This window comes from Mercenaria mercenaria, chromosome 13, assembly GCF_021730395.1.
Source record: "Mercenaria mercenaria strain notata chromosome 13, MADL_Memer_1, whole genome shotgun sequence".
NCBI classification, from domain to species: domain Eukaryota; kingdom Metazoa; phylum Mollusca; class Bivalvia; order Venerida; family Veneridae; genus Mercenaria; species Mercenaria mercenaria.
Window position 1 is genome coordinate 31,734,193 of NC_069373.1, and position 25,346 is coordinate 31,759,538.

The following is a 25,346-nucleotide window of genomic DNA, read 5'->3' on the forward strand; positions in this document are numbered from 1 at the left end:
GAAACCGTTAGCGAACAGCATGGATCTTGACCAGACTGCGCGGATGGGCAGGTTGGTCTGGATCCATGCTGGTCGCAAACGCACTATGTTGGTTTTCTCGTGGCACGGCTCATGTTTACTTACAATACAAATTTTATTTACTGTCGGTATGGCATAACAAAGCAACATTAGCTATAAATAGCTATTGACCGACTTACTATCAGCAAGAGTAATCTGACCAGACGCGTCGATTGCAAACTTCCCAGCAGAGTTGGTTGAACTACCAAAACTATACGCCAATGTGTCGACAGCGTCGTCATCGCTACATGAAACCGTCGCAACCTGATTAATGAAAATTACCGGATTAAAAAGATCTACCTATTGGATCATTTTAAGTGAACTTGCTATGACATATCTTTATTTCAGAAAGAGGGCATACACTTACAAAGACGATATTCTAGTAAAAAACTATGTAATGAATGCTGAAAACAATTCATCACATTGAAGGCCTATGCATGCTTTTCTCCTCCCGAACAACCCCCACTACCCCTCATCCCCCTTCCCTTCTCTTATAATCCATAAGGCTTACAGCATCATTTACTGAACCGGGTTCATCCACACTCGCAGTAAGAATGTTGGTAGTGCATGTTGGTTTCTCGTCGCTGACGTCATTTACGTTGATAGTAGCGGACGCTGTATCGCTGCGCGACGGCGCTCCACCGTCAGTTGCCGTCACAGTGAGGATATACTGCTGGATGTCTTCATAATCAAGGCTTTCAGATATTATTATCTCACCATTTGTTGGGTCGATTGTAAATTTTCCGTCTGTGTTTCCACCTACAACAAGATTTACATCTAATTTACGTTTGTTTTGAAAAACACATCCTTCTGAAAACATAATTTGTTTTAAAATGTTTAGAAGGAAAGAGACAAAAAAGACGATACTCTGTGATGTGTTGTAACGTAACCTGATGACAGAGCTAAATTGGAAAGAAGACCTTTTGTTACAAAAGCTGAAACATTTTGTTTTTAGCTTCTTTCAAAAAAAAATCCATGTCTGGTTTTCAATGCAATTTTAATCGATGATTAATCTTTGAAATCTTTATTCAGTAGGTGTCTAGATCTATGTTCATACAGTTTCTTCATTTCATACACCTAATCCTCATGTAATACTCCTAAAACATGAACTGTAGATAGCAAGTATATTTTCTAATTTTTGTACAGATTAAAACTAATTAACCTGTTATAGAGTATGTTATCTCCCCGTCACTTCCAGTGTCAGAGTCAGTCGCTGTTATAAGTGTTACCGTCAAGCCGACAGCACTGTCCTCGTTAATCTGAAGTCAAATCACAATAAAACTACTGTTTGTTATAGAATACTGCACAAAATATTCTTTGAAACTTCTACGGTTCTTTTAATGTTTAGTTTTGATATGTTCCTGACTGTTTCTAACTTATTTTTATAACAAAAGATAAGTTGTGAATGAAAATGATAAAGAAAATATATTTCCAAATCATAAAAACAGATAAAGCAGCTATCCAAATGAGCCGCACCATGAGAAAACCACCATAGTGCGTTTGCGACCAGCATGGATGCGCAGGATGGTCGGGATCCATGCTGGTCGCAAATGCACTATGTTGGTTTTCTCATGCTACAGATTATATCATCAACGTTCTTGGTTAACTTACCGCTGTAGTAACATCTGCGGCGAAAGTAGGATCATTTTCATTTTCAGTGGTCATAGTGACGGTAACCTGCGTGGTACTGGTCAGTTCCGGGCTCCCGCCGTCTGATACTTTAATGATCAAGTTGTAGGTTGCATCCGCTCCGGAATCCAGGTCAATAACAGCTTTTGATTAAAAAGAAAAATAGATTAAATCTAACTCAATATAAATATTTACAAACCGCAAAGATTTCTAATTTTGACACTTGTAAGAAACAGTCATTGTATTAACGAACATCACGATATTGAATTTTATATTTTGAACTGGATTAAGCCATATTTCCAGTTGAAGTTCATTATTTTTTATGAACTATATGCATCACAGACTGATGTGATATATGTCTTTTGTTGCAACACCGCATGCGGCTTTTAGTATTCCATATTGTAAAAAATGAACATCAAGCTGATGCACCAATTAAACAGTGTAACAATGACAAAATATTGATATGCAGTACCTACATTTAGATACGCTCCCTAACTGATGTTTGTGTAGCTTGGGATCTTTGTATCTGCTGGTAACAAAAAATCACATGATATACCTATAAATGAATGTTACTTAACGTTTTGGATCTTCAACTTGTCTACATTGATTCCACAACTAGAAACATGCCGGAAATGACTCCACTACATTGTATATGAATTCCAGTAATGAAGATTATATTTCCATTAATAAATAACATATAGACGTTCAACCTTATAGTTGTCTATGTTGTTGTTTATGTTGTACCTTTTAAGTTTAGTTGATTTGTTGTTCCTGTATCCATCTCGAAGTAAGTACTATAAGCCGATGGTGTACTTGATGTTTCTATGCTATACGTCAGTGCAGATGCTGTGACGTCATTATCGGTTACAGCTAACGTTAATAAACTAGTCCCTGAAAATATAAATGAGCCGCACCATGAAAAAACCAACATAGTGCATTTGTGACCAGCATGGATCCAGACCAGCCTGCGCATCCGCGCAGCCTGGTCAGGATCCATACTGTTCACTAACGGTTTCTCTAACTGCAATAGGCTTTGAAAGAGAACAGCATGGATTCTGACCAGACTGCGCGGATGTGCAGGCTGTTCTGGATCCATGCTGGTTGTATTTGCACTATGCTGGTTTTCTCATGGTGCGGCTCAAATGATGCATACATGTACGACTTCTCTTCTTGGGGTTTCCTGCTGAAGTTTGGTGTAAGGAAGAGGTTATACTCTTTCAAATGGAAATTTCATCACTTCGTTTTAGATACTAAGCAAGACTTGAACATGATTTACATCATTATTCGTAAAGTTCTGAAAGACCTATTATTTCATACATATTGATGACTAAATATCTTCGGAATATATAATACTTAATTATATTAAAAAAAATCACAGATATGTAGGTGCCAGAAAAGTGACCTTTTGATAGGGCTGTGTGTTTTTATACAAAGTTTTTAGATACCTTTGCTACATATATATAGAGAGAGGGAGATGTACCGTTGCTTTAAGCATGCCTTTACCTGCAGTTGTAGATTCTGCTTTAGAAACGGAGTATATATTCTGAGCAAATGTTGGCGTATTGTCGTTAAAATCAGTTAGTCCAACTCGGACTGTTCGCTCCGCAGAGAGTGCTGACGTTCCTTGATCGACCGCTTTAACAATGACGTCATAGTACTCGACGCCTCCGGTGGCTGGATCGCGGTCGAAACTGTTGCTAGTCGTGGTCAGAATGCCTGTTACTTGATCTAGGTGAAACAGTCCGGTTACCGTTGTTGATGAACCTGTCAATAAACGTGAAACAGTCTTTATAAAATTTCACTCAGTTTGAGGTTTCTCCGTTTGTTGTTGTCAACATCGGTAGGCCTATGTCACCGTAAAATGAAATAGAGGTTAATAGTCATTTGTAATCTTAAACACCTTTTTTCACAGTTATATGAAACAATAAATCCCGAATTATCATTAAAAGTTATAACTTGTACATACGTGGTCTCAATAGTTGCATTTACCATCAAATGAGAAAGAATTAAAAAAGGATTTAGTCACATCAAACCCCATTAAATTAATCATTTCCTACTGCACGGACTTACTTGAGGTTACAGTGCCGAGTGAGTACAGTATCTGTCCATCAACTCCGGAATCACCATCAGTCGCTGTTATGGTTACAATAGTCGTTCCCACGCCGGAATTTTCCGCAATATCAAAAGCTGTTGTATCACTGGTCCATGCTGGAGAAAATGTTCCCCAATCTGGCGTGTCCTCATTCACGTTTGATATCTATAATATTGATACTAAACGATAAAATGGTCGCTCTCGATTAAAGAGGAGGTGCCATGCAGTTATGATGATGTGTCTCAGTAGTTATATTGCGTCTTACCAGTGATCATTCATAATTATGTAACGTGGAAATATGAAGTCCACTTCTATTATCATTTTGCTATGTGACAGCCACACAAGATATATTGCATCTCCCACAACGGATATATCACATGCTGTCACAACGAATATATCACATGCTGTTAGAACGGATATGGGACATGCTGTCACAACAGCTATATCGATATACATTTTGTATTACATGCTACCATAAATAATATCACATGCTGTATCAACGGATATACTAGTATCTCTCAATTGTATAAACTAAGAGCTATATTATCCAAATATGTGTTTAATTAACAGAATATCTGCTTAATACTTTATCAATATTAACAAATATCTGTAACATGGTGTTAAATAGTCAAATAGTGCCCTTATAGCTGTGTCATCCTAACCAGTGTTGTAACAGTTTTTCTAACAATGTCTATTACGTATTTAGTGTCACTATATATGTTTTTACAAACTTACTGTTACATATACAGTGGCCGTCCCGGTGTTGCTCCCGTCAGAGGCTATAACTGTTAACGTGTACAAATAGTTTGAGGCAGTAAGACTATCATAGTCGATAGCATTGGCAGTTGTCTCGATTAACTTTCCGTCTGATCCACCAACAGCGAACTTGTTAGATGTATCATCACCAGCCGATATACTCACAGTGACCGTGTCACCCGTATCAACGTCCTCCACAGTTACCAAGACAACTGATGTTCCTGTAATTAGGATTTGTAATAAACGAACATGTAAAAATCAGTTCGTAATAAAAGGTTTTGAAGACTGATTGACGAGTCTGTTTTCATCAAAGGTGTAATTACTGCAATCAATTTTTAATGTTTTTACAACTTGTGACATGCTTTCTTTAAAATTCCTTGGCATTTCGTTGTGTGTGCTGGAACAACTTAATACTTATTGTATGATACATAATATTACAGCCTGTGTTTTTTTGTATATTACTCAGCGTTCAGAATCCAGTACACGTTTTCTGTGTATCAGTGTCGAATTGACAGCTGGAAATATAAAAATACTTTTTAAGAAAACAAATGAGGAATAAGGCTTAACCAGTTCTGTCTTCAACCGTTCCAAATGTGATACATTACCTATCCATTCTCTGCAAGGAATATTTATAAAGAGATGAAACATCAATATTCAGTTAAGTTGGTCTGCAGTTCGCAGTTCGCAGTTCGCGTTTCGAATCGCGAACTGCAAACTGGTCTGCAGTTCGCAGTTCGCGATTCGAATTGCGAACTGCAAACTGGTCTGCAGTTCGCGATTCAAATTGGGCACTGTAAACTGGTCTGCACTTTACGATTCAAATGTCAACGTGCAGTCTGATCTACACTGTCCTGCGCATTGCAGACAAGAATGCATTTCACGGTTGGTCTGCAGTTCGCGTTTCGAAATGCGAACTGCAAACTGGTCTGCAGTTCGCGATTCGTGTTGCGAACTGCAAACAAGTCTGCAGTTAACGATTCAAATTTCAACGTGCAGTCTGATCAACACTGTCCTGCGCATTGCAGACAAGAATGCATTTCACAGTTGGTCTGCAGTTCGCGTTTCGAATTGCGAACTGCAAACTGGTCTGCAGTTCGCGATTCGTGTTGCGAACTGCAAACTAATCTGCAGTTTACGATTCAAATTTCAAAGTGCAGTCTGATCAGCACTGTCCAGCGCATTGCGGACCAGAATGCATTTAATAATTAGTCTGCAGTTCTCATTTCGCGTTTCCAACTGCGAACTGGTCCGCGGTTCGCGTTTCAAATTGCAAACTGCAATCTTGTCTGCTGATTACAATAAAAAATTCAAAGTGCAGTCAGATCAGCACTTTCTTGCGCATTGCAGACAAGAATGCATTTCACAGTTGGTCTATAGTTCGCAGTTTGTGTTTCCAATTGTTAACTGCAAACTGGTCTGTCGTTCGCAGTTCGCGTTACGAATTGCGAACTGCAAACTGGTCTGCAGTTCACGATTCGAATTGCGAACAGCAAACTGGTCTGCAGTTCGGGATTCGTATTGCAAACTGTAAACTGGGCTACAATTTACGATTCAAATTCCAAAGTGCAGTCTGATCAGCACTGTCCAGCGCATTGTGGACAAGAATGCTTTTCATAATTAGTCTGTAGTTCGCATTTCGCGTTTCCAACTGCGAACTGCAAACTGGTCCACAGTTCGCGTTTCAAATTGCAAACTGCAATCTAGTCTGCTGATTACAATAAAAATTTCAAAGTGCAGTCTGATCAGCACTTTCTTGCGCATTGCAGACAAGAATGCATTTCACAGTTGGTCTATAGTTCGCCGTTTGTGTTTCCAATTGCGAACTGCAAACTGGTCTGCAGTTTGCAGTTCGCGTTTCGAATTGCGAACTGCAAACTGGTCTGCAGTTCGCAGTTCGCGATTCGAATTGCGAACTGCAAACTGGTCTGCAATTCGCGATTCGAATTCGAACTGCAAACTGCTCTGCAGTTCGGGATTCGTATTGCGAACTGTAAACTGGGCTACAATTTACGAATCAAATTTCAAAGAGCAGTCTGATCAGCACTGTCCAGCGCATTGCGGGCAAGAATGCATTTTATAATTAGTCTGCAGTTCGCATTTCGCGTTTCCAACTGCGAACTGCAAACTGGTCCGCAGTTTGCGTTCCGAATTGCAAACTGCAATCCAATAAAAATTTCAAAGTGCAGTCTGATCAGCACTTTCTTGCGCATTTCACAGTTGGTCTATAGTTCGCAGTTTGTGTTTCGAATTGCGAACTGCAAACTGGTCTGCAGTGCTCATTAATGTTAATGGTCTGCACTTCCTCCCTCTTCATTTGAACTGCAAAGTGCCGGCAAGTCTGCGGCTCCTAGTTTTCGATTCAAACTACGAACTGCAAATTGGTCTGCAGTTCTCAGTTCGCAGTTCGCAATTCGTAGTTCATAATTCGAATTGCGAACTGCAAACTGGTCTGCAGTTCGCAGTTCACGATTCGAATTTCGAACTGCAAACTGGTCTGCTGGTTAATATTTAAAATGAAAGTATATTGGAACATTACTCTTAGGCCTAGAATTTCGTACTCAGTAAGTTTTTGCTTAAAAGAGGTTATGGTCCCTCAGCTGCAGTCACTTTATCCGAATCGAAATTGTAAACTGTAAGCTGGTCTGACTAAGCGACCTGTACCGGTTCTTCTCCTAAAAGAAGGCTTCTAAAGTGTCATTGCTATGCACAAGGTATATCAAAGCACCAGTCTGTCTTTCCACAAAGAGTCTGTATCTGAATACACGATTTCTCTCCATCTGCTCCGAGGGATCTCGCTCTTCATCTGGTGAGATCGTTCGGTGTCAGATTACTTTCGCGACCAGAGTGGCTGCGTTTGTGCTATGTAAAACGCCTTTAAACGGGCTTATCATGAAAAGGACTATATATAAACATGGTATAACAATAATAATTTCAAATTACTCTAATCAGAGTCATATACATTATATGTTTTGTCCTTTCGGAATAGGGTCAGTAAATTGGTAAAAAAAAATGTTCGTGGTATATTCGAAATCAGTCCATAATAAATGGTACCAATTTACCCATTTTATTTGGGCACATTCGTGTAGAACGAGTGCTTTAATAAATCACACTTTTGCACTACTGGAATACATTCTACATGGAATGAGACAGTTTACATTTTCATACACCCTACATGGCAAGTTTTGCAGATCGAAACTGGAAGTAAATGTTTATTGTGTGGACTAGAGCAAATATGCGCTATTTTAAGGGTAGCAGACCACAACTGGCAGGCATTTTAATAGGAATATCCAACCCCCATTTTCTTGTTATTATCATTTGTAACAGAGCTTTTCTGAAAAGTAGTTGTAGGAAAAATTGATGTTCTCTTAAGATACGTAAAGACGGCCTGAAGTTAGCGGTTTTTAATACAATACAAAAAAGGATTAATCACTGGACTTTAAACATTCTCTCTGTCATAATGTATATGCAGTTTACAATTAAAATTGTGAATAATGCATTGAACTTTGATTAGCGATCATTTGGAACTGGTAAAAAATGACATTAAAACAAATAAAGGAGACAACTAAATTATTTGACATTTATTGTTTAATGTCCATATATTTTTTAAGAAAATTGCGAGACATATATTCAATCACTTTAGCCCCATTGGATCATTTAAACACTTTGATTGGTTACATTTTGCACAGACAAACAACACAACTCTCTTCTTACGCCCATTTAAGGTATGTTGACTTGTCATGCAGGTCTTAGTGCCGAGTGCATAATTGCGACTGCGACAAAAATGTCGTCGTTCCAATTAGTTATGGACACTTTAATTCAAATTACTTATCAATGGCACAAATAGATAAAATCTCTAAAAGTATTAGACACCTGCACATATCAAAGCCCCACTTACATTAAACCAAACAAGATTTATAAAGTAATGTTTCTAAGCCAAGATCAAAGCCCAGGCTCTAGTACTGACCGTTTGCAGATTTCTTATGTCATATTTCATTATAATACCAAGACAATAAAACGGGTCTGTCGATGAGCCATTCAAGTCCTACCTTTGGACATATCCGAAGGCGGCGGCAAGAATGGTGTTAAATGTTGGTATTTTATTTGTAGATGTATGTAACATGCTGGTTTTGCCAGGGACGAGATTATACGGACTTTCTTTTTAGAGGGTGATGTTTCTCAGAACAGATTATTTTTCTTATATACAACATAAAACATGTCAATATTTTTCTATTTTTGATAAGAAGACATGTTATACTAAATGACCATATATGGTTTTCATATCATTGAAATGCTCTAAAGTGCTGAAAATGAGTTCTGAATGTTTTGTTGTTAATATGAAATAAATAAGGAATTGAATTGGTAGAATGTAACCTACATGACAAGAATTCACAAAGACTGTACGGGCAAGGATGAAGTGCCTCGGACATCTCCGTAAATATTCGTAATAACACGTTCATTGCCGAGGGTATCCAATTCAATTAAACAGCAGACGATACCGCCAGGGAAAAGTATTAGTTTCCCCGCTATGCGCGGCGCACGTCACTATTAAGTTTAAAGAACATGAAATGTTACAACCCGTGACAAACATGCTATAACTTCTACATGTTTTCATTGTTTATATTTAAGCTTATCTATATTCGTCACCGGTAATTGATATGGGCGGCTCCTCCATAAAAATGTTACTAAATTCATTGGAAAAAATCCTGCAAGATAGAGAAGCTCCATTTCAAGATTTTTCATTTCTTCTTTACTTTTCCAGTTTGCGGATCGCATTTGAAAACGTGAACTGAGAACTGCAAACTGCAGACCAACTGTGAAATGCATTCTTGTCTACATTTTGCTGGATAGTGCTGATCAGACTGCACTTTGAAATTTGAATCGTAAACTGCAGCACAGTGTACAGTTCTCAATACGAATCTCGAACTGCAGACCAGTTTTCAGATCAAATTTGAATCGCGAACTGCAGACCATTTTGCAGTTCGCAATTCGAATCGCGAACTGCGAACTGCAGGCCAGTTTGCAGTTCGCAATTCGAAAGGCGAACTGCGAACAGCGGACCAGTTTGCAGTTCGCAATTCGAATCGCGAACTGCGAACTGCAGGCCAGTTTGCAGTTCGCAATTCGAAAGGCGAACTGCAAACTGCGGACCAGTTTGCAGTTCACAATTCGAAACGCAAACTGCGGACTGTAGACCAACTGTGAAATGCATTCTTGTCTGCAGTTCTAATGGAGAGGGAGGAAGTGCAGACTTTTCACATTTATGTTTAGCAAACACTTGCCTATTACTTTAAAGTATAAGAGTAACCTTCAAATTCATTTTCATTTTGAATCTTGAACTGCAGACCAGTTTGCAGTTCGCAATTCGAAACGCAAACTGCGGACTGTAGACCAACTGTGAAATGCATTCTTGTCTGCAGTTCTAATGGAGAGGGAGGAAGTGCAGACTTTTCACATTTATGTTTAGCAAACACTTGCCTATTACTTTAAAGTATAAGAGTAACCTTCAAATTCATTTTCATTTTGAATCTTGAACTGCAGACCAGTTTGCAGTTCGCAATTCGAATCGTGAAATGCGAACTGCAGACCAGTTTGCAGTTCGCAATTCGAATTATGAACTACGAATTGCGAACTGAGAACTGAGAACTGCAGACCAGTTTGCAGTTCGTAGTTCGAATCGAAAACTAGGAGCCGCAGACTTGCCGGCACTTTGCAGTTCTACTGAAGAGGGAGGAAGTGCAGACCATTAACATTAATGAGCCGTGCCATTAGAAAATCAATATAGTGGGTTTGCGACCAGCATGGATCCAGACCAGCTTGCGCATCCGCGCAGTCTGGTCAGGATCCATGCTGTTCACTTTTAAAGCCTACTGCAATTAGAGAAACCATTAGCGAACAGCATGGATCCTGACCAGACTGAGCGGATGCGCAAGCTGGTCTGGATCCATGCTGGTCGCAAACCCACTATGTTGATTTTCTCATGGCACGGCTCAAAATTTTATATTTATCAAATACTGACCTATTACTTAAAAGTATAAGAGTAACGTTCAAATATATTTTTATTTTGAATCTTGAACCGCAGACCAGTTTGCAGTTCGCAATTCGAATCACGAACTGCGAACTGCAAACTGCAGACCAGTTTGCAGTTCGCATTTCGAAACGCGAACTGCAGACCAGTTCGCAGTTCGCAATTTGAAACACAAACTGAGAACTATAGACCAACTGTGAAATGCACTCTTGTCTGCAATGCGCAAGAAAGTGCTGATCAGACTGCACTTTGAAATTTTTATTGTAATCAGCAGACAAGATTGCAGTTTGCAATTCGGAACGCGAACTGCGGACCATTTTGCAGTTCGCAGTTTGAAACGCGAAATGCGAACTGCAGACTAATTATGAAATGCATTCTTGTCCGCAATGCGCTGGACAGTCAAGTCAAGTCAAGTCAAAAGTTTATGAAATGTAACAAAGGCCTCCGGCCCAAAATACACTACATAATATATAGTAAGTAAATATATAAACAGTTGTGATCCCACAAAATGTATACATATACAATCGGATAAGTTAAAATACATATTCATAGGTTCAGCACACAGTCGACTAGTAAACATAGGCTGCTGAATATCATATTTAACAGGTCAAACATTATTTAAGAGTTTCTCAAGATACAATGCTGTTAGATATAACACCTTTTCATTATCAGAGCTAAGTATGTTATAAAAACTTCGTATACTTCTGTCAGATGAATACCAATTAAGAAGATACTGATTACGGATCTCACTAAATTTCTCACATTGAAAAAAAGCATGATATTCACATTCAACAATACTAGTGTTACTTCTATTATAACAAATTTGGCAGATACGAAGATACGAGATTCAAAACCTACCAGTTTCCACATGCAACTTATGGCTTAACAACGAAATTTTGACATTGCTAGTCTGTATTTAAATGGCAAATTTATTGTAAGGTAACGTTCTGTATTTAATAAAGTTTTAAAATGTTTATAATGGTGACATCCACTTGATTCTTCGATAGACTCTTTCCAGTTTTGTTTATGACAGTCTATGAGTCTTTGACGAAAAATACTAACGAAGTAGTCAATATTTCCAACATCATGTGAAACCCAAACATAACCCAAACCATACAAAAATAACAAGTGTTTGACCTGAGTAGCCCAGGTGATTCTACCTACGTTATCTAAAGATTTTAGCATAAAATAACACCGTTTAGGGTAACTAGAGTTATCCATCTGTATTAGTTAGCTGATCAGACTGCACTTCGAAATTTGAATCGTAAATTGTAGCCCAGTTTACAGTTTGCAATACGAATCCCGAACTGCAGACCAGTTTGCAGTTCGAATTCAAATCGAAAACTGCAGACCAGTTTGCAGTTCGCAATTCGAATCGCGAACTGCGAACTGCAGACCAGTTTGCAGTTCGCAATTCGAAACTGCGAACTGCGAACTGCGAACTGCAGACCACTTTGCAGTTCGCAATGGGAAACACAACCTGCGAACTATAGACCAACTGTGAAATGCATTCTTGTCTGCAATGCGCAAGAAAGTGCTGATTAGACTGCACTTTAAAATTTTCATTGTAATCAGCAGACAAGATTGCAGTTTGCAATTCGGAACGCAAACTGCGGACCAGTTTGCAGTTCGCAGTTGGAAATGCGAAATGCAAACTGCAGACTAATTATGAAATGCATTCTTGTCCGCAGTGCGCTGGACAGTGCTGATCAGACTGCACTTTGAAATTTGAATTGTAAACTGCAGCCCAGTTTACAGTTCGCAATTCGAATCGCGAACTGCAGACCAGTTTGCAGTTCGAATTTGAATCGCGAACTGCAGACCAGTTTGCAGTTCGCAATTCGAAACGCGAACTACAGACCAACTGTGAAATGCATTCTTGTCTGCAATGAGCAGGACAGTGTTGATCAGACTGCACGTTGACATTTGAATCGTAAAGCGCAGACCAGTTTACAGCTTGCAATTCGAATCGCGAACTGCAGACCAGTTTGCAGTTCGCAATTCGAAACGCGAACTGCTAACTTCAGACCAAATGTGAAATGCATTCTTGTCTACAATTTGCCGGGCAGTGCTGATCAGACTGCACACTTTGAAATTTGAATCGTAAACTGCAGACTAGTTTGCAGTTCGCAACACGAATCGCAAACTGCAGACCAGTTTGCAGTTCGCAATTCGAAACGCAAACTGCAGACCAACTGTGAAATGCATTCCAGTCTGCAATGTGCAGGACATTGTTGATCAGACTGCACGTTGACATTTGAATCGTAAAGTGCAGACCAGTTTACAGTTCACAATTCGAATCGCGAACTGCAGACCAGTTTGCAGTTCGCAATTCGAATCACGAACTGCAAACTGCGAACTGCGAACTGCAGACCAGTTTGCAGTTCGCAATTCGAAACGCGAACTGCGAACTGCGAACTGCAGACCAACTTAACTAAAATATTCTGACTGTACATTTCATTGACTTTAATTATATACTAAGGGTTTACCTTGTGCAGTATTTTCGGCGATTGTGCGGTAATAGACCGTGGGTGAGAAAGTCGGTGTGTTATCATTGACGTTATCGACTGTAACTGTCATAGTTGCCGTACTTGATACGGTACCGTTAGACGCCCTGCAATACAAATAAACCGCCTGTTCTTGCATACAAATATATTAATAACATTATCTGTTACCTATTTCATTTCGTGTAAAAATTTACCAGTATGTAGTTCCTTGTTTCTTGAACAACTAAAATTCGCACACACGCACACACGCACACAAATAATCATACGCGTTTGTCTTCAGTGTCCTTTGGATCATATGTAGTCCAATTCAATAGATATGTAATAGAGTTCCGATTGAGTCGATGCAAGGGGGCGTGAAAGGTTTTGCACATGAACAGACTCAATCAAACCGAGTGTGCTATTATTCCTTTTTTTTTTCTTTTTTGCATTTTATGCTTCAAAGGGATCATTATACAGATTATATTAATCAGGTCTATGTACGATTTTAGTGTCACTATGATGTATCGCTAGACAGAAATGGAGTAAGTGTAGAGTTTAAACGTAAAAGAGTAGACTTGACAATGTGTAGAAAAATAAGTAAGTGTATTCAAAAGTAATGCCATTTAAACTCTTAAACAGAAGTAATTCAAACTGTGGCGTGCACAGCTGTTTTCTGCGTAGGAATAAGTTGTATTTATTCAGCGATTTATATTAAAAGTAGTCTAAACCATACTCTATTGTCAGGGTGTATGTCGTCGCTGCATCCGTCTCAAAATCAAACGCTGCTGTAGTGGTGATCTGTCCTGTAGAGCCATCAATAGCAAATCTAACAGGCGACGCCGGCGACTGTGATTGTATGTTGTACGTTATCGTTCCGCCGTCGGCATCTGTTGCCTGCGCAGTATATATCAAACTACCGGGAACTTTGTCTTCATTTATATTTTCGCTGGTTGTGCCTGCGGGAAGGGGAGCAGTGAATACAGGGACGGCCGCTGAAAATAAAATGCATGGACAAATGCATGTTGAACTGCAAATAAATAAATATTATTTCTGCTTTTTTCGTTGGTTTTATTCACGTTTAAATTAAGCATTTCAAAAATCTATTTTACAATGTTTCAAAGTCCTCGGAAACAATTTAGGGTAGTGTAGTCGTTTAATGATATACAACAAAATGTATACTTTTATCGACGTCCTACTGAATGTTCTTGTTTGCTTAGTTGGGTCGAACTTGCACAGACAATGTGATATATCGTTTAAATCAAGATAGCATACCTTGCACAATATGTACTAAAACACAGAGTGTTAGTATAATTAAAAGTAGTTCTCCAGTGTAACTCTGCGCCATCATCGTATGAACACGAGAACCTGTACACTTGTTTAACAATCTTTAGCTTACAGTTGTCTTACGTGACTTCAACAAGTATCATGGTGTCCCTGAAATATCAAAGAATTACAAACATGTCATGTGTTTATCTGTTTATACTAATGTTCCTTTTATGGGATGTAACACCTTGATCTTACCGCATGACTCCTTTGTTTTGATTGTGTTAGTTTTGAGCGTATCCCCCAAATAAAGTCTTTAATATCAGCCTGGTAAGTGCAAGAGTGCAGGTTGGTAACCAAATACTAACCTGACTACTAGGTCAGTATTTATATACAAACCTGCCCTCGTGATTTCCAAGCGACGTAAACATAACACGAGTATACAAAACCAAAACTGTTTCTTCCAAAAAACAATTAAGTCGGAAATACTCTGAAACATTCTTTTTATGATTTCCATGTTGAATATTACACTTTTAAAAGGGGTATTGATACGGAGGCACACTGACGAATAAATTAGACATATGCAACATTTGTTTCAAAAATTCGTTTTCCCATGTAAACTCACATGCTAAGTTCAATAAATAATCAAAGCCCTGAAATGACTGATAGTCTGTGCTTATCGAGCGATATTTCAATCGATGCGCCTGAAGAATCAACATTTCATTGTGCATAGACCGGTCTGTTGGTAGAAATCCACTAGAAAATGTTACACTTAGCGCCAAATATCTACGCTCTGTGAATTGTGGTTCGAGACAAGAAGATTTTTAAAGGTTTTCTCTATAAAACTCTATGTAAAACTAAGTTTGTCCCAGGGTAGAGCCAATTTTAACCTTAACCCTAACCCTGACCCTAAACCCTAACCCTAGAGCGTAGTGATTCCGAGTGTGAATATAAAGTTCATAATCATTCTAGAATCCGTTGCTGCTTGTTTTTTGTTGTTCACTCACACAATACCAAGATTATACAAAATAAATATGGGACTATTTTTTTACACGTCCAGAATATTTGTGTGATGCGGTCACATAGAAATGGAAGGAAAACTCGACGACGCGAGATTGAAACTTGATACATTGTAGTTGATTTAGAGCTATAGCCAGTTGCTTAAAGACGTATCTGTGGGGTTTTTTACATATGGGAAAATTAGACCCATCGATTTTTCGCACGAGTGAACATATTTTATATAGCGCAAAGAAGGAGTCCTTTACTTTATTCAAATTTATGGGAAAAGTATTATAGGTATTTTAGCTTCGCAAACGATGTTATAATATTCAATGCATTGTCTTTCTTATGAATATTTTCTTTTCAAAATCGATTAAACAGAAAATGGTCTTTTTAGCGTAAACTTTAAGTCTGTCTGTCTACAATTAGATATATAGTAAAACATGGATAATTTGCTGAAATTTCTTCTGTTTAACAAAGAATAAATAGATTCTTATTTGCCCTTGAAGACCATTGCAAACGACTTAGTAATCTATATTCATTTAGCTATTGTTTCATATTAAATTCAGTTTTCTAGGTGAAGAAGAAAATAGTCTTTTTTAAGCATTTTGAAGATGAGTATAGGTTTTTTATCGTTATCGGAAAGACTCGAACATTCCCGTATATTTCCGTCAAGTCTTACGGAATTTAAGCTCTTTAATGTCCTTAACGGTAAAGACTGATTTCTCCTCACCCGCTAAACTGCGCACGTGTACGGATTTATAAATTTATCGGACGCCCAATAATATGATTTTGTTTACAGCCAATAGTCAATTTTAAACAGCTCGAGGATCGAAATTTAAAATTCCAAAAAGAAGAATTTTGAGTTTGCATCGAATTTGGATCTTGCTCGCAGCTACAAACTAATAGTGTTTAATTCGAGCCAGTATTAAATATCGAGTCTCGGTTGAAAATGAAAATCTTAAGGAACTGATTTCGAGCTTGAATTAAATTTCCAGAGTGTAAGAAGAAAAAAGACCGTTAAAAGTTTCAAACGTTGAAATTTGAGGCGGCATATTTTGGGCAAGTTAGAAGTAGAAGATCGAAATTCAAATTTTCGAAGGATGACGTTGAATTTTGCTTACATTGAATTTCGCACCAACTCGGAAAACGAAATTCAAATCAAAAGAAACCATCGAATTTCGAGGCAGAATTGAAAATAGAGCCAGCTGGAAGATTGAAATTAAAATATTTTGAGGGGAGCAGTGGTCTAGCGGATAATGTATCGGCCGCTCAACCCAGGGGTCGTGGGTTCGAGCCCAACTGGGGTCACGACCATGACTTCTCATATGACACCAGTGCTGGTTTTTCCAGAAAGCGGACTCGAGAGTGGTTACAATAAGCTTGAAGCTTTCATCACAATCGAGCTAAAACAAATTAGTATAAACGAAACTAAATATTTTAGCTAGCATGATTTTCTAGTCAATCGGCATTTAAAAAAATAATTCAATACTTGCTCGATACTCAGATTGAAAATTTGACTTTGATTTTCGAACTTGTTCGACATTCAGTGCTAGATTTTCAAAACATCGAGTGAGCTCGCAAATAAAATTAATGCAAGATCGAAATCCAGCTGTTTCAAATTTAAACCCAGTTTTAAATTCGATTGCTTTGAAAATTTGAGCAGGCCTAAAATAATATACCGGGAAATAATCTATTTAGATTTTTAAAAACTTGAACTTAGATATATCCGATCTTGCACGATTTTCAATCTTTGAATTATGATCTTGAGCAGATCGCAGTTTCAGTATTATATTGAAATTCAGCTTTTCAAAATTTGAAGTATGATTTTCATGCTGGCTCGACACTAATTGCTTGCTCGATATTTGACTTTAAAAGGTTCAGTATCAGTCTTTGAACAGGCTGTTCCTTCAATACAAGATCGAAATTTGGCTTTTGGAATATTATGAATTTCGATCATTGAGCTGGTCCGATATTAAAAGATGTTTTGAAATTTGACGTTTTTCGATATTCAGGGGTAGCTTATGATCAAATTTCGACAAGTTATGAAGTTGAATTTCGATCTTTGAGCTGGTAAAAGGTTCTAAGCTTAAGTTGGACACCGCTCACGACGTAATGATAAATGTGCCGTTATTTGATTACACAAAATATATTTAAAACTTTTATTTCATAATTATGATCACCAAACGAAGTATAATAAAAGCGAGCTTCCATCTGATTGTAAGATAGCATAAATCATTTTTGCAAATTTTTTTAGAATACCGTTATAAAGGTATTCTGATAAATCCACAAAATACCATTTAGGTTCCGATAAGTTCTAATTTACTTTCTAATCTTTGCAATCACTGTAAATTGGACTTAATCCATATGATTAAAAGTATTAATGTTACGGTAATTGGCGAAGAAGGGATTACTTGTTAGACATCGGCCTAAAATACGGAGTAGTCCGAAAACTAGCGACAATTAGCGAACAGTCTCGACAGCCTAATCGGCTTTTGTGGTGATTTTCACGATGGGTCTAATTTTCCCATATGTAGGCAAAGAAGGAAAATTTTAACTAGCGGAAAGAATTTTCTTAAACTTTGCATGATTATTGAGCATGTAGGACCACATTCGTAACAGATCGCATTTGTAACAGATTTCGTACGTATGCGATCGCATTCGTAACAGGTAAAATGTGTTACGAATGTGTTTGTCCAACATGGGGGTTGACATGAGCAGCACATATGTATCTGTTGAGTTTTATACTGCAAATGTTCAATCAGTTGCTTGTCATCTTAACATTATTAAATGACTGCCATAAGCACCATCACAAGTTAGGGTGGTCGTCGTCGACGTCATAAAATTATTTGAGCCGCATCATGAGAAAATGGGCCTACGGGAATCTTCGAGGCTTTGCAACCAGTGTGGGCTCAGATCAGTGCAGCCCACACCGTTCGCTGTTATTTCAAAGAAGGCTTATTCTACCTGAATATGAAGTTTTCTGACCCTAATTCAGATACATAAATGCCAGATCACCTTAATATAGATTTTCCGGAAATTCACAAAAAATGTCCGAATGTCAATTTTCCCGTGACTTGGCTGAATTTTTATTATCATTTATGCATTCACTGCCACTACCACTATAATATGATTCAGCTACTTCTACTGTTACCTCGACCAGCTGAAATGTAGACCCACATGCTCAGGTCACTGGTTCGAACCCGGTGGCGACATACATTTGTAGCTACCTTTCGTTATCCAGAGCTGTCGCAAGTGGGTGACAAACAAGAAGTTGCTATGTCCTGGGACAAATTATATACAATTGTCATGGACGGAGTCGTTAGCCTTAAGTCTAGGAGGGCCCGACCTTGTGCATGCTGCGAACTAATGTCTTTGAGATTTTATGAAAAAACACCTTAGGTTTTAATTACCCTCACCCACTGAGCTCGCTTGTAAGGAAATAAGCCTTCATTTAATATAATCCCGCCGTGAAATAGCGGAGTTTGTGCGCAGTTATATATATATGCAGTCCTTGGTATAACTTGCCCATGCATTGTCAGATTTTCAAATTATTTGGTACAAATGATCAGCACGGATAGAAGGTTTGTTGCGATCATGATCCATGTTGCTATATCCAAGATCATGGTCAAAGCTTCGAACTTAGATTTGTTTTGTTATTTTGTTGTAATATATACGTTTGTGTCCGTATCATAACTCGCTTTAGTCAGATTTCCAAATACCTTGGCACAAATAACCACCATTTATTGACAATCTGTAGTGATCATATTACACCTATTACTGCAAACGACTCAAATTTTGGCACCCTGTAGAATGGTTTTGATGAATATTATGTTTGTTTGTTGCATTCAGAGCGCCTGTTTTCAACAGTATTTAGGTAATACAGTTTAGGGCAGTTAATCTTACCATTGATCCTACAACGGACCAGTCAAAGATAATGATGATGATTATGATAATGATAATGATGATGATGATAATGATGATGAAAATGTCAAAAATATCAAAATCAGTACAACAGTATCTTTATGTTAGTAACAGACAACTTCCGAGCTTGAAACAGCACCGATAGGCGCAAATCGCAACAGATACGGATAGTTATCACCCGATCTCGAACGTGTATCCCTCGACACTCTAGTGGATGGTTAGTTCCTCCCATTAATATTAATTTAATTATACCATGGCTCATATACGAGTTTACACTCATACGTTTACGGGTCTGGTAAAACGCACCGATACACGTAAAGTCTTAACTGGGTGGATGAGAGACACAATATCTCTGGAAATTCCGGCCCTGACTGGGAATTCAACAGGCTCCGCCGGTTTCGTAATCTGCAAAACCATCCACTGCACCACTCTCACCGATGGAGTTACTTGTGTCGCTCCTATAGAGATACAAAATAAGAGTGTTTCCATACGAATGCAGATACCAGGCCAGGCAAGAAAACTCTCTTAGTAAATATAATCCAATAAAGTTCACGTCGGGGTTTTGAATAGGACATATTTCATTTGATGTATCCATTGTCGTCGGTATAAGTTTTTTTTATTTTTGATGTTCAAAGCAATGCGAATGGACAAAGATAAACAAAACGAAAACGAAAAACCTATCTTGCAGCGAACCCGCGCACGCCGACGACATCAGGATCCGAACAATAGCCATGAGCAGTCTTCGAATAGTCAAGCTAGTCACTATTTAAAAGTATACATAAATGTATATATACCCGATGTTCCACGAAAACAAGCTTATACAAGACTTTCTATGTTGAAACAGCATTGGTCTTGTTTTTAGTGCATTTTATTTGTTGTTGAAGCGATACAACCTATAAAAGTTGAACATTTTCCCCTTTAATCATACATATACATATATTCATGCATTCAGTAAAAATGAAATATCACAAACCAAAACCGATATGGGAAATTTATATGTGACATGTACATGTAGTACCATGCTACTATGAACAGACCAGTCATGATAACGGTATTCTTTCCAAGTTTAATTGCCAGATAACAAACCAGTACCAAGATATTAACCTGACCGGAAATATCCCTCTAATCAACAAGAGGGTCGTCACGGCCCACTATCGCTAACATGAGTAATACTACACTATAAATGTTATTAAATCTGCGATTTTTGCCATTTCAGGGGCCATAACTCTAAGACAAATAGCGTGATGTGGCTAGTCTTCGATGAAAAAAGCAAGATCTTAATGATATATAATTTCAATGGAAGTTTGGTCATAACTCCAAGACAAATGGTGCTATATAGCTGGTTTTCGCAGGGAACCGAGATGTTATAGATATATAACTTCTATACAAGTTTGGTCAAAATGAAATAATAAATATGGTCTCTATTGTGTTCCCAAGACTAAAATAAGCAAATTTTGCCATTTCAGCCATTACTCCGAGACAAATGGCGCGATATGGCTGTTTTATAAGGTAGTTCTGCACGTTAGGATCGAAATTTTTTCTACAGTGTAGAATTTGATTAAACTCTGGGTTTTTTTTCAAAACTTCTGAATATACTAAGAAAATTCAGCAAATAAAAAAGATGGGGTCGTGTGCTTGATTTTTTGCTAGACTGATTTAAAATATTTCGACCTCACGCAATTTTTCATAATGGGAGCCTATGGGAAGAACGCAAGTTTCATAGCATTTTTGCGAATAGAAATTTTTCTACAATGTAGATTTTAATGAAACTTCTTTCAGTCGTAAATAAACATATGGCCTATATATATGTTGAAATAAAATGTATAGGTCCGTGTGCTTATTTTTTAGATATCTGGCTATGATTACTGTGAACCGCCTATTTTAAGCTAATTTTAAGACATTATTTTGAATTATTTTACTTGTAAGATTTTTAAATATCATATTTTAACTTAAGAAAGATAGTAACAGTGCCATTTTAATACATTTACTCCCGGGTTGCCCTTAACTCTCCCATTAACTGACTTTCGTTTCCGTACGCCGAATCCAGGCATTATTCTACGTTTTCCGGATAGATGACGTTACGCCATCACTTCCGGTTTATCAAACGTGCAGAACTACCTTAAAGGAAGTGATATCCTTCATAAGTTTAATAAAATCAAATAATAAATGTAATCTCCATTGTGTTGACAAGGATAAATCAGCATTTTTTTGCCAATTCAGGGGCCATAATTCCAAATAAAATGGTGCAAAACGGTTGTTTTTGAAAGGAACCGAGATCTTATAGATATATAAGTTGTGTGCAAGTGTAGTAAACATAAAACAAAAAATGTGGTCTCTATCGCGTTCACAAGGCTAAAATCAGTAATTATGCCATCTCTGGGGCAATAACTCCAAGATGAGTAGCGTGATATGGCTGGTTTTTGAAAGGAACCGAGATATCATAGATATATACACGTTCAATGCAACTTTTGTCAAAATTAAATAATAAATGTTGTCTCTATCGTATTCACAAGAAAAATGTGAACGGACAGACGGTCGGACGACGGACGACGTACCAAGGATGATCACAATAGCTCACTTTGTCACTTTGTACAGGTGAGCTAAAACATGTTACAAATGTGTTTCAGATGTAAAAATGCACTGTTTTGTTCATTTTTCCGATTGAAAATGACATGTGACAAATGTGATCAGATGTCACATCAAAAATCGGCATCGATCACATTTGTCTCAAAAACTGTTACAAATGTGCTTGATTTCTGTTACATATGCGATCTTATTTGTAACACCTGTTACATATGCGATCGCATTTGTAACACCTGTTACAAATGCGATCTGTTACGAATGTGGTCCTACAAAGCATCATATTAGAAACAAATTTATGCAAAACTGGGGGGTCCCGGTGCTACCTTTTGAGTTATCTGCACCTGAATGCGAGATTTTTGCTCTTTTAGGTCATTTTCAAGGGCAGAAAACTCAAAATCTAGCATACGAATACCTTATTTCATTTCACTTTTTTTTTTGTTATTACATTTCCAGTCATTATGCCAAGTTTTTAACCATTCTATCAAACAGAATTTCAGTAAGTAAACATACTGCATTTTTCTTGAAAAAAGGGACATAATCTGAAGAAATTTTCTATTTGCTTGCGTAAGCGACTATAGAATGAAATCTGTCTCATAGAATTTCTGCAAATTTTGTACAGTTGCAGGAAATAAAGTAACAAACACTAATTGGAAATCAAATAAAGTGTAACTAACCATTACTTTGAGTTATCTGCCCTTGAAATGACATAAAAGAGCAAAAAATTCGCATTCAGGGGCAGATAACTAAAAAAGTAGCACCGGGACCCCCAATTTGTTTTGCATAAATTTGTTTCTGATAAGATTCTTTATCATAATGCAAAGTTTTTGTTTGAAAATTCTCTCTGCTAGTTAAAATTTTCCTTCTTTGCCTAAATAAAAACCCAAACTCGGATACGTCTACATAGAGATCGCGACTGAGATCTTAACGATTTGAAAGATGACAGTGTGGTATTGTTTTCCACATTCGAGACATAGACAGATGTGGTGCTTACCTTATTGTTGGGTTTAACTTTATATCTACACATTTATAGGTTACATGGCTTATCAGCTTTAAAGATACAGTAACAATAACGAAATATAGAATAATAATAATGACTTTTACCATAACAATATCGAACATACAATAAGAATAACGACATATACAATAACAATAGCAAATTTTAGAATATGAATGGCACGACATTGAATAACAAACATACAATAATAATAACATACATATATAATTTAGCAACGTTTGACATGTCGTATTCATAGGTTATGTCACTTACAATTAATTCGACCCTTTCCAGTTATTGATAAAAAAGAAATCAAGCAATATATGCTCGCTAGTGGAATGTACATTTCAACCTATTAATTGGTACCCTAATTGGCTTCAACACATTTTTCAACATTATTTCAAATATACAATTTCTTTATCAGATTCAGAATTCCACAACTGTTTATAGTTCGTTCTACGCAGATTACAGACATTTTTTCTATATAATACATAGGAGAAGGACGACTGACGTACTATCTTCTGTAAAACCGCAACGCGTAATACTAATATTCAAAAATATCAAAAACGTATAAACAATTAGCATGAATATTTAGAAAATCTGTTTTTAAACAAAGGTTGCAAACCCGCTGCCAGGAAAACTGGGAAAAGCTGTCGGAAAATATATTTTTTCCAAGTTACTTTCAAATTTGTAAACAATCATGGTCATAGTAATTTTTTGTTGTTTAGACTCAATAGTATCTCGAATATTTTTTGTATAGGAATTTCAAAAGGTGTTTAAACTTGACAGTGCGGTTGTTTTATTACAGTGTATCCGTCTATGATATGATCCGTGTTATGAGTTTGCTTGCTTTTTTGTCATTCTGGATTTTTACTGCGTGTTCAAACCGAGAAACAGACGCATTCTACAGGGGTTCGGGTTGTTGGGGTTGGAAAATTTAAATCTTTGTTGTCTCGCACGCTTATAAATCTGCATATTCCGCGTTTTGCTGGAACATTCAGTTTGTATATTCGTTCATTTGCGACCAGCTTATTGTTTCCGGAAATGACGTGACACTTTTACTTTATAAGCGAGTTTTGTGGCTAATTTCAATACTAAGCTCGGAACCAGCCAGTCATATGCTAGAATTCCGAGACTGGCCTCTGTAAGTGCAGTAAGTGATGTCTACATAGCAACAACAAAATATTTTCAACTTTTACGGGTTTTTTTATGTTTTATAGTACAGTGACATAAAAAGCCATAAATTATTGAAAAGGCAAAGGCTTTTTAAACGCATTTGACAAATACAAAATATACAGTTACAACTTAATATGAATTGCAAAGTGACAACAGAAGATGTCAAGTTAGCATGTATAAAATTGAGACAGAGAATAGCTACAAATCTACTTTTTGTTACCTCAGAATTATCTTAGTTCATATTCATGGCGATTTTCAGGTTCCCGTCCGGGCATTATTTCAAGCACTGCGAACCTATGTAGAACCACCGGCCTCCATGCAGTAAGGCACCTTGATGACTTACTTACATGAAAGAATTCTACTCTCTGTGCGAGGTATCGAACCCACGGCGAGAGGCAAGTGATCTTATCCACTTGGTCACGGAGGACCTCTTTAACAGATGTAACCACTATGATATGTAAATATAGTTTTAATACATTTAATATAAAACATAAACTGACCTTATCACAGAATTAAAGATCCGTCCGTTTATTTTGTTTTTACACAAAACATAATAACATTTAATGGATCGAAGTCTTGGGAATATATTACTTTTTTAGGAAGGATATTTCTTTAGCATACTCAGCATTACAGTATAATATTGCAATATTCCATACAACAATCGATTTAACAAATTTAATGTTTCTCCAATGTAAGAAAGGGTGCGAACGGTTCTTTTATTATTACAAAGTTTTTATATCCAAAACCCGCTTAAAGAATACAGCTTGATTAATAGACAAAGAGGTCATCTGATAAAACACTTCAGCCATCAGTCAAAACACGTTTTAGTAAAATGAGAACACGGTTTACCCAGCCTTCAAATGAATTCAGCAATGGACGGACAGACAGACAAGTAGAAGACTGGGGAAAAAGCTAAAGAAAAAACATGAAATTGTATACGTTTGGCTAATTGTAAATTTTTGGACTAGTTGTTTTATTTTGTCATTGTTTACCAGCTATTCAGAATAATTTAATATTATGTTTATCGTCACTGATTTGTGGTTTGCGTAAAATAAATGTAATTAAATTGTTAAAAGATTAAAACATACGACATTACGCAACGACATACTATATTGAATAAGATTCTAAATATATTATGTTCTGTTCTGTCCTGTTCTGATAATCTATAGCTGCTAATAAGATTACGAGTATAAGCTCCTTTTCGAGCTTTCCATTTCACATGTTTTTCGTGTATTCTTTTAAACTATAACCCGTTCATTGATATATGCTACTGCATTGTATTTTATGAAAAATATACTTTACATCATACAAAAAGTAGTTCCCTTTGATATTACGTCATTTAATCTTTTTTTTTGTCCCGCG

The 25,346-nt window shown here is 37.2% G+C and overlaps 1 protein-coding gene across 1 annotated transcript in view; it reads right to left on the minus strand.

Annotated features, from left to right (window-relative positions):
* Positions 1 to 25,346, minus strand: part of LOC123530446 (cadherin-23-like) — a 52,093-nt gene that overhangs the window by 12,634 nt on the left and 14,113 nt on the right. The window contains exons 2-12 of the mRNA XM_053520808.1: positions 14,318 to 14,479; positions 13,779 to 14,037; positions 13,049 to 13,173; positions 4,514 to 4,755; positions 3,757 to 3,943; positions 3,190 to 3,450; positions 2,431 to 2,577; positions 1,669 to 1,829; positions 1,220 to 1,316; positions 569 to 816; positions 198 to 321 (exon numbers count right to left, since the gene is read on the minus strand). Coding sequence (XP_053376783.1) covers positions 198 to 321; positions 569 to 816; positions 1,220 to 1,316; positions 1,669 to 1,829; positions 2,431 to 2,577; positions 3,190 to 3,450; positions 3,757 to 3,943; positions 4,514 to 4,755; positions 13,049 to 13,173; positions 13,779 to 14,037; positions 14,318 to 14,393 — 1,927 coding nt within the window. The 5' untranslated portion in view covers positions 14,394 to 14,479. The remainder of the gene's footprint in view (positions 1 to 197; positions 322 to 568; positions 817 to 1,219; positions 1,317 to 1,668; positions 1,830 to 2,430; positions 2,578 to 3,189; positions 3,451 to 3,756; positions 3,944 to 4,513; positions 4,756 to 13,048; positions 13,174 to 13,778; positions 14,038 to 14,317; positions 14,480 to 25,346) is intronic.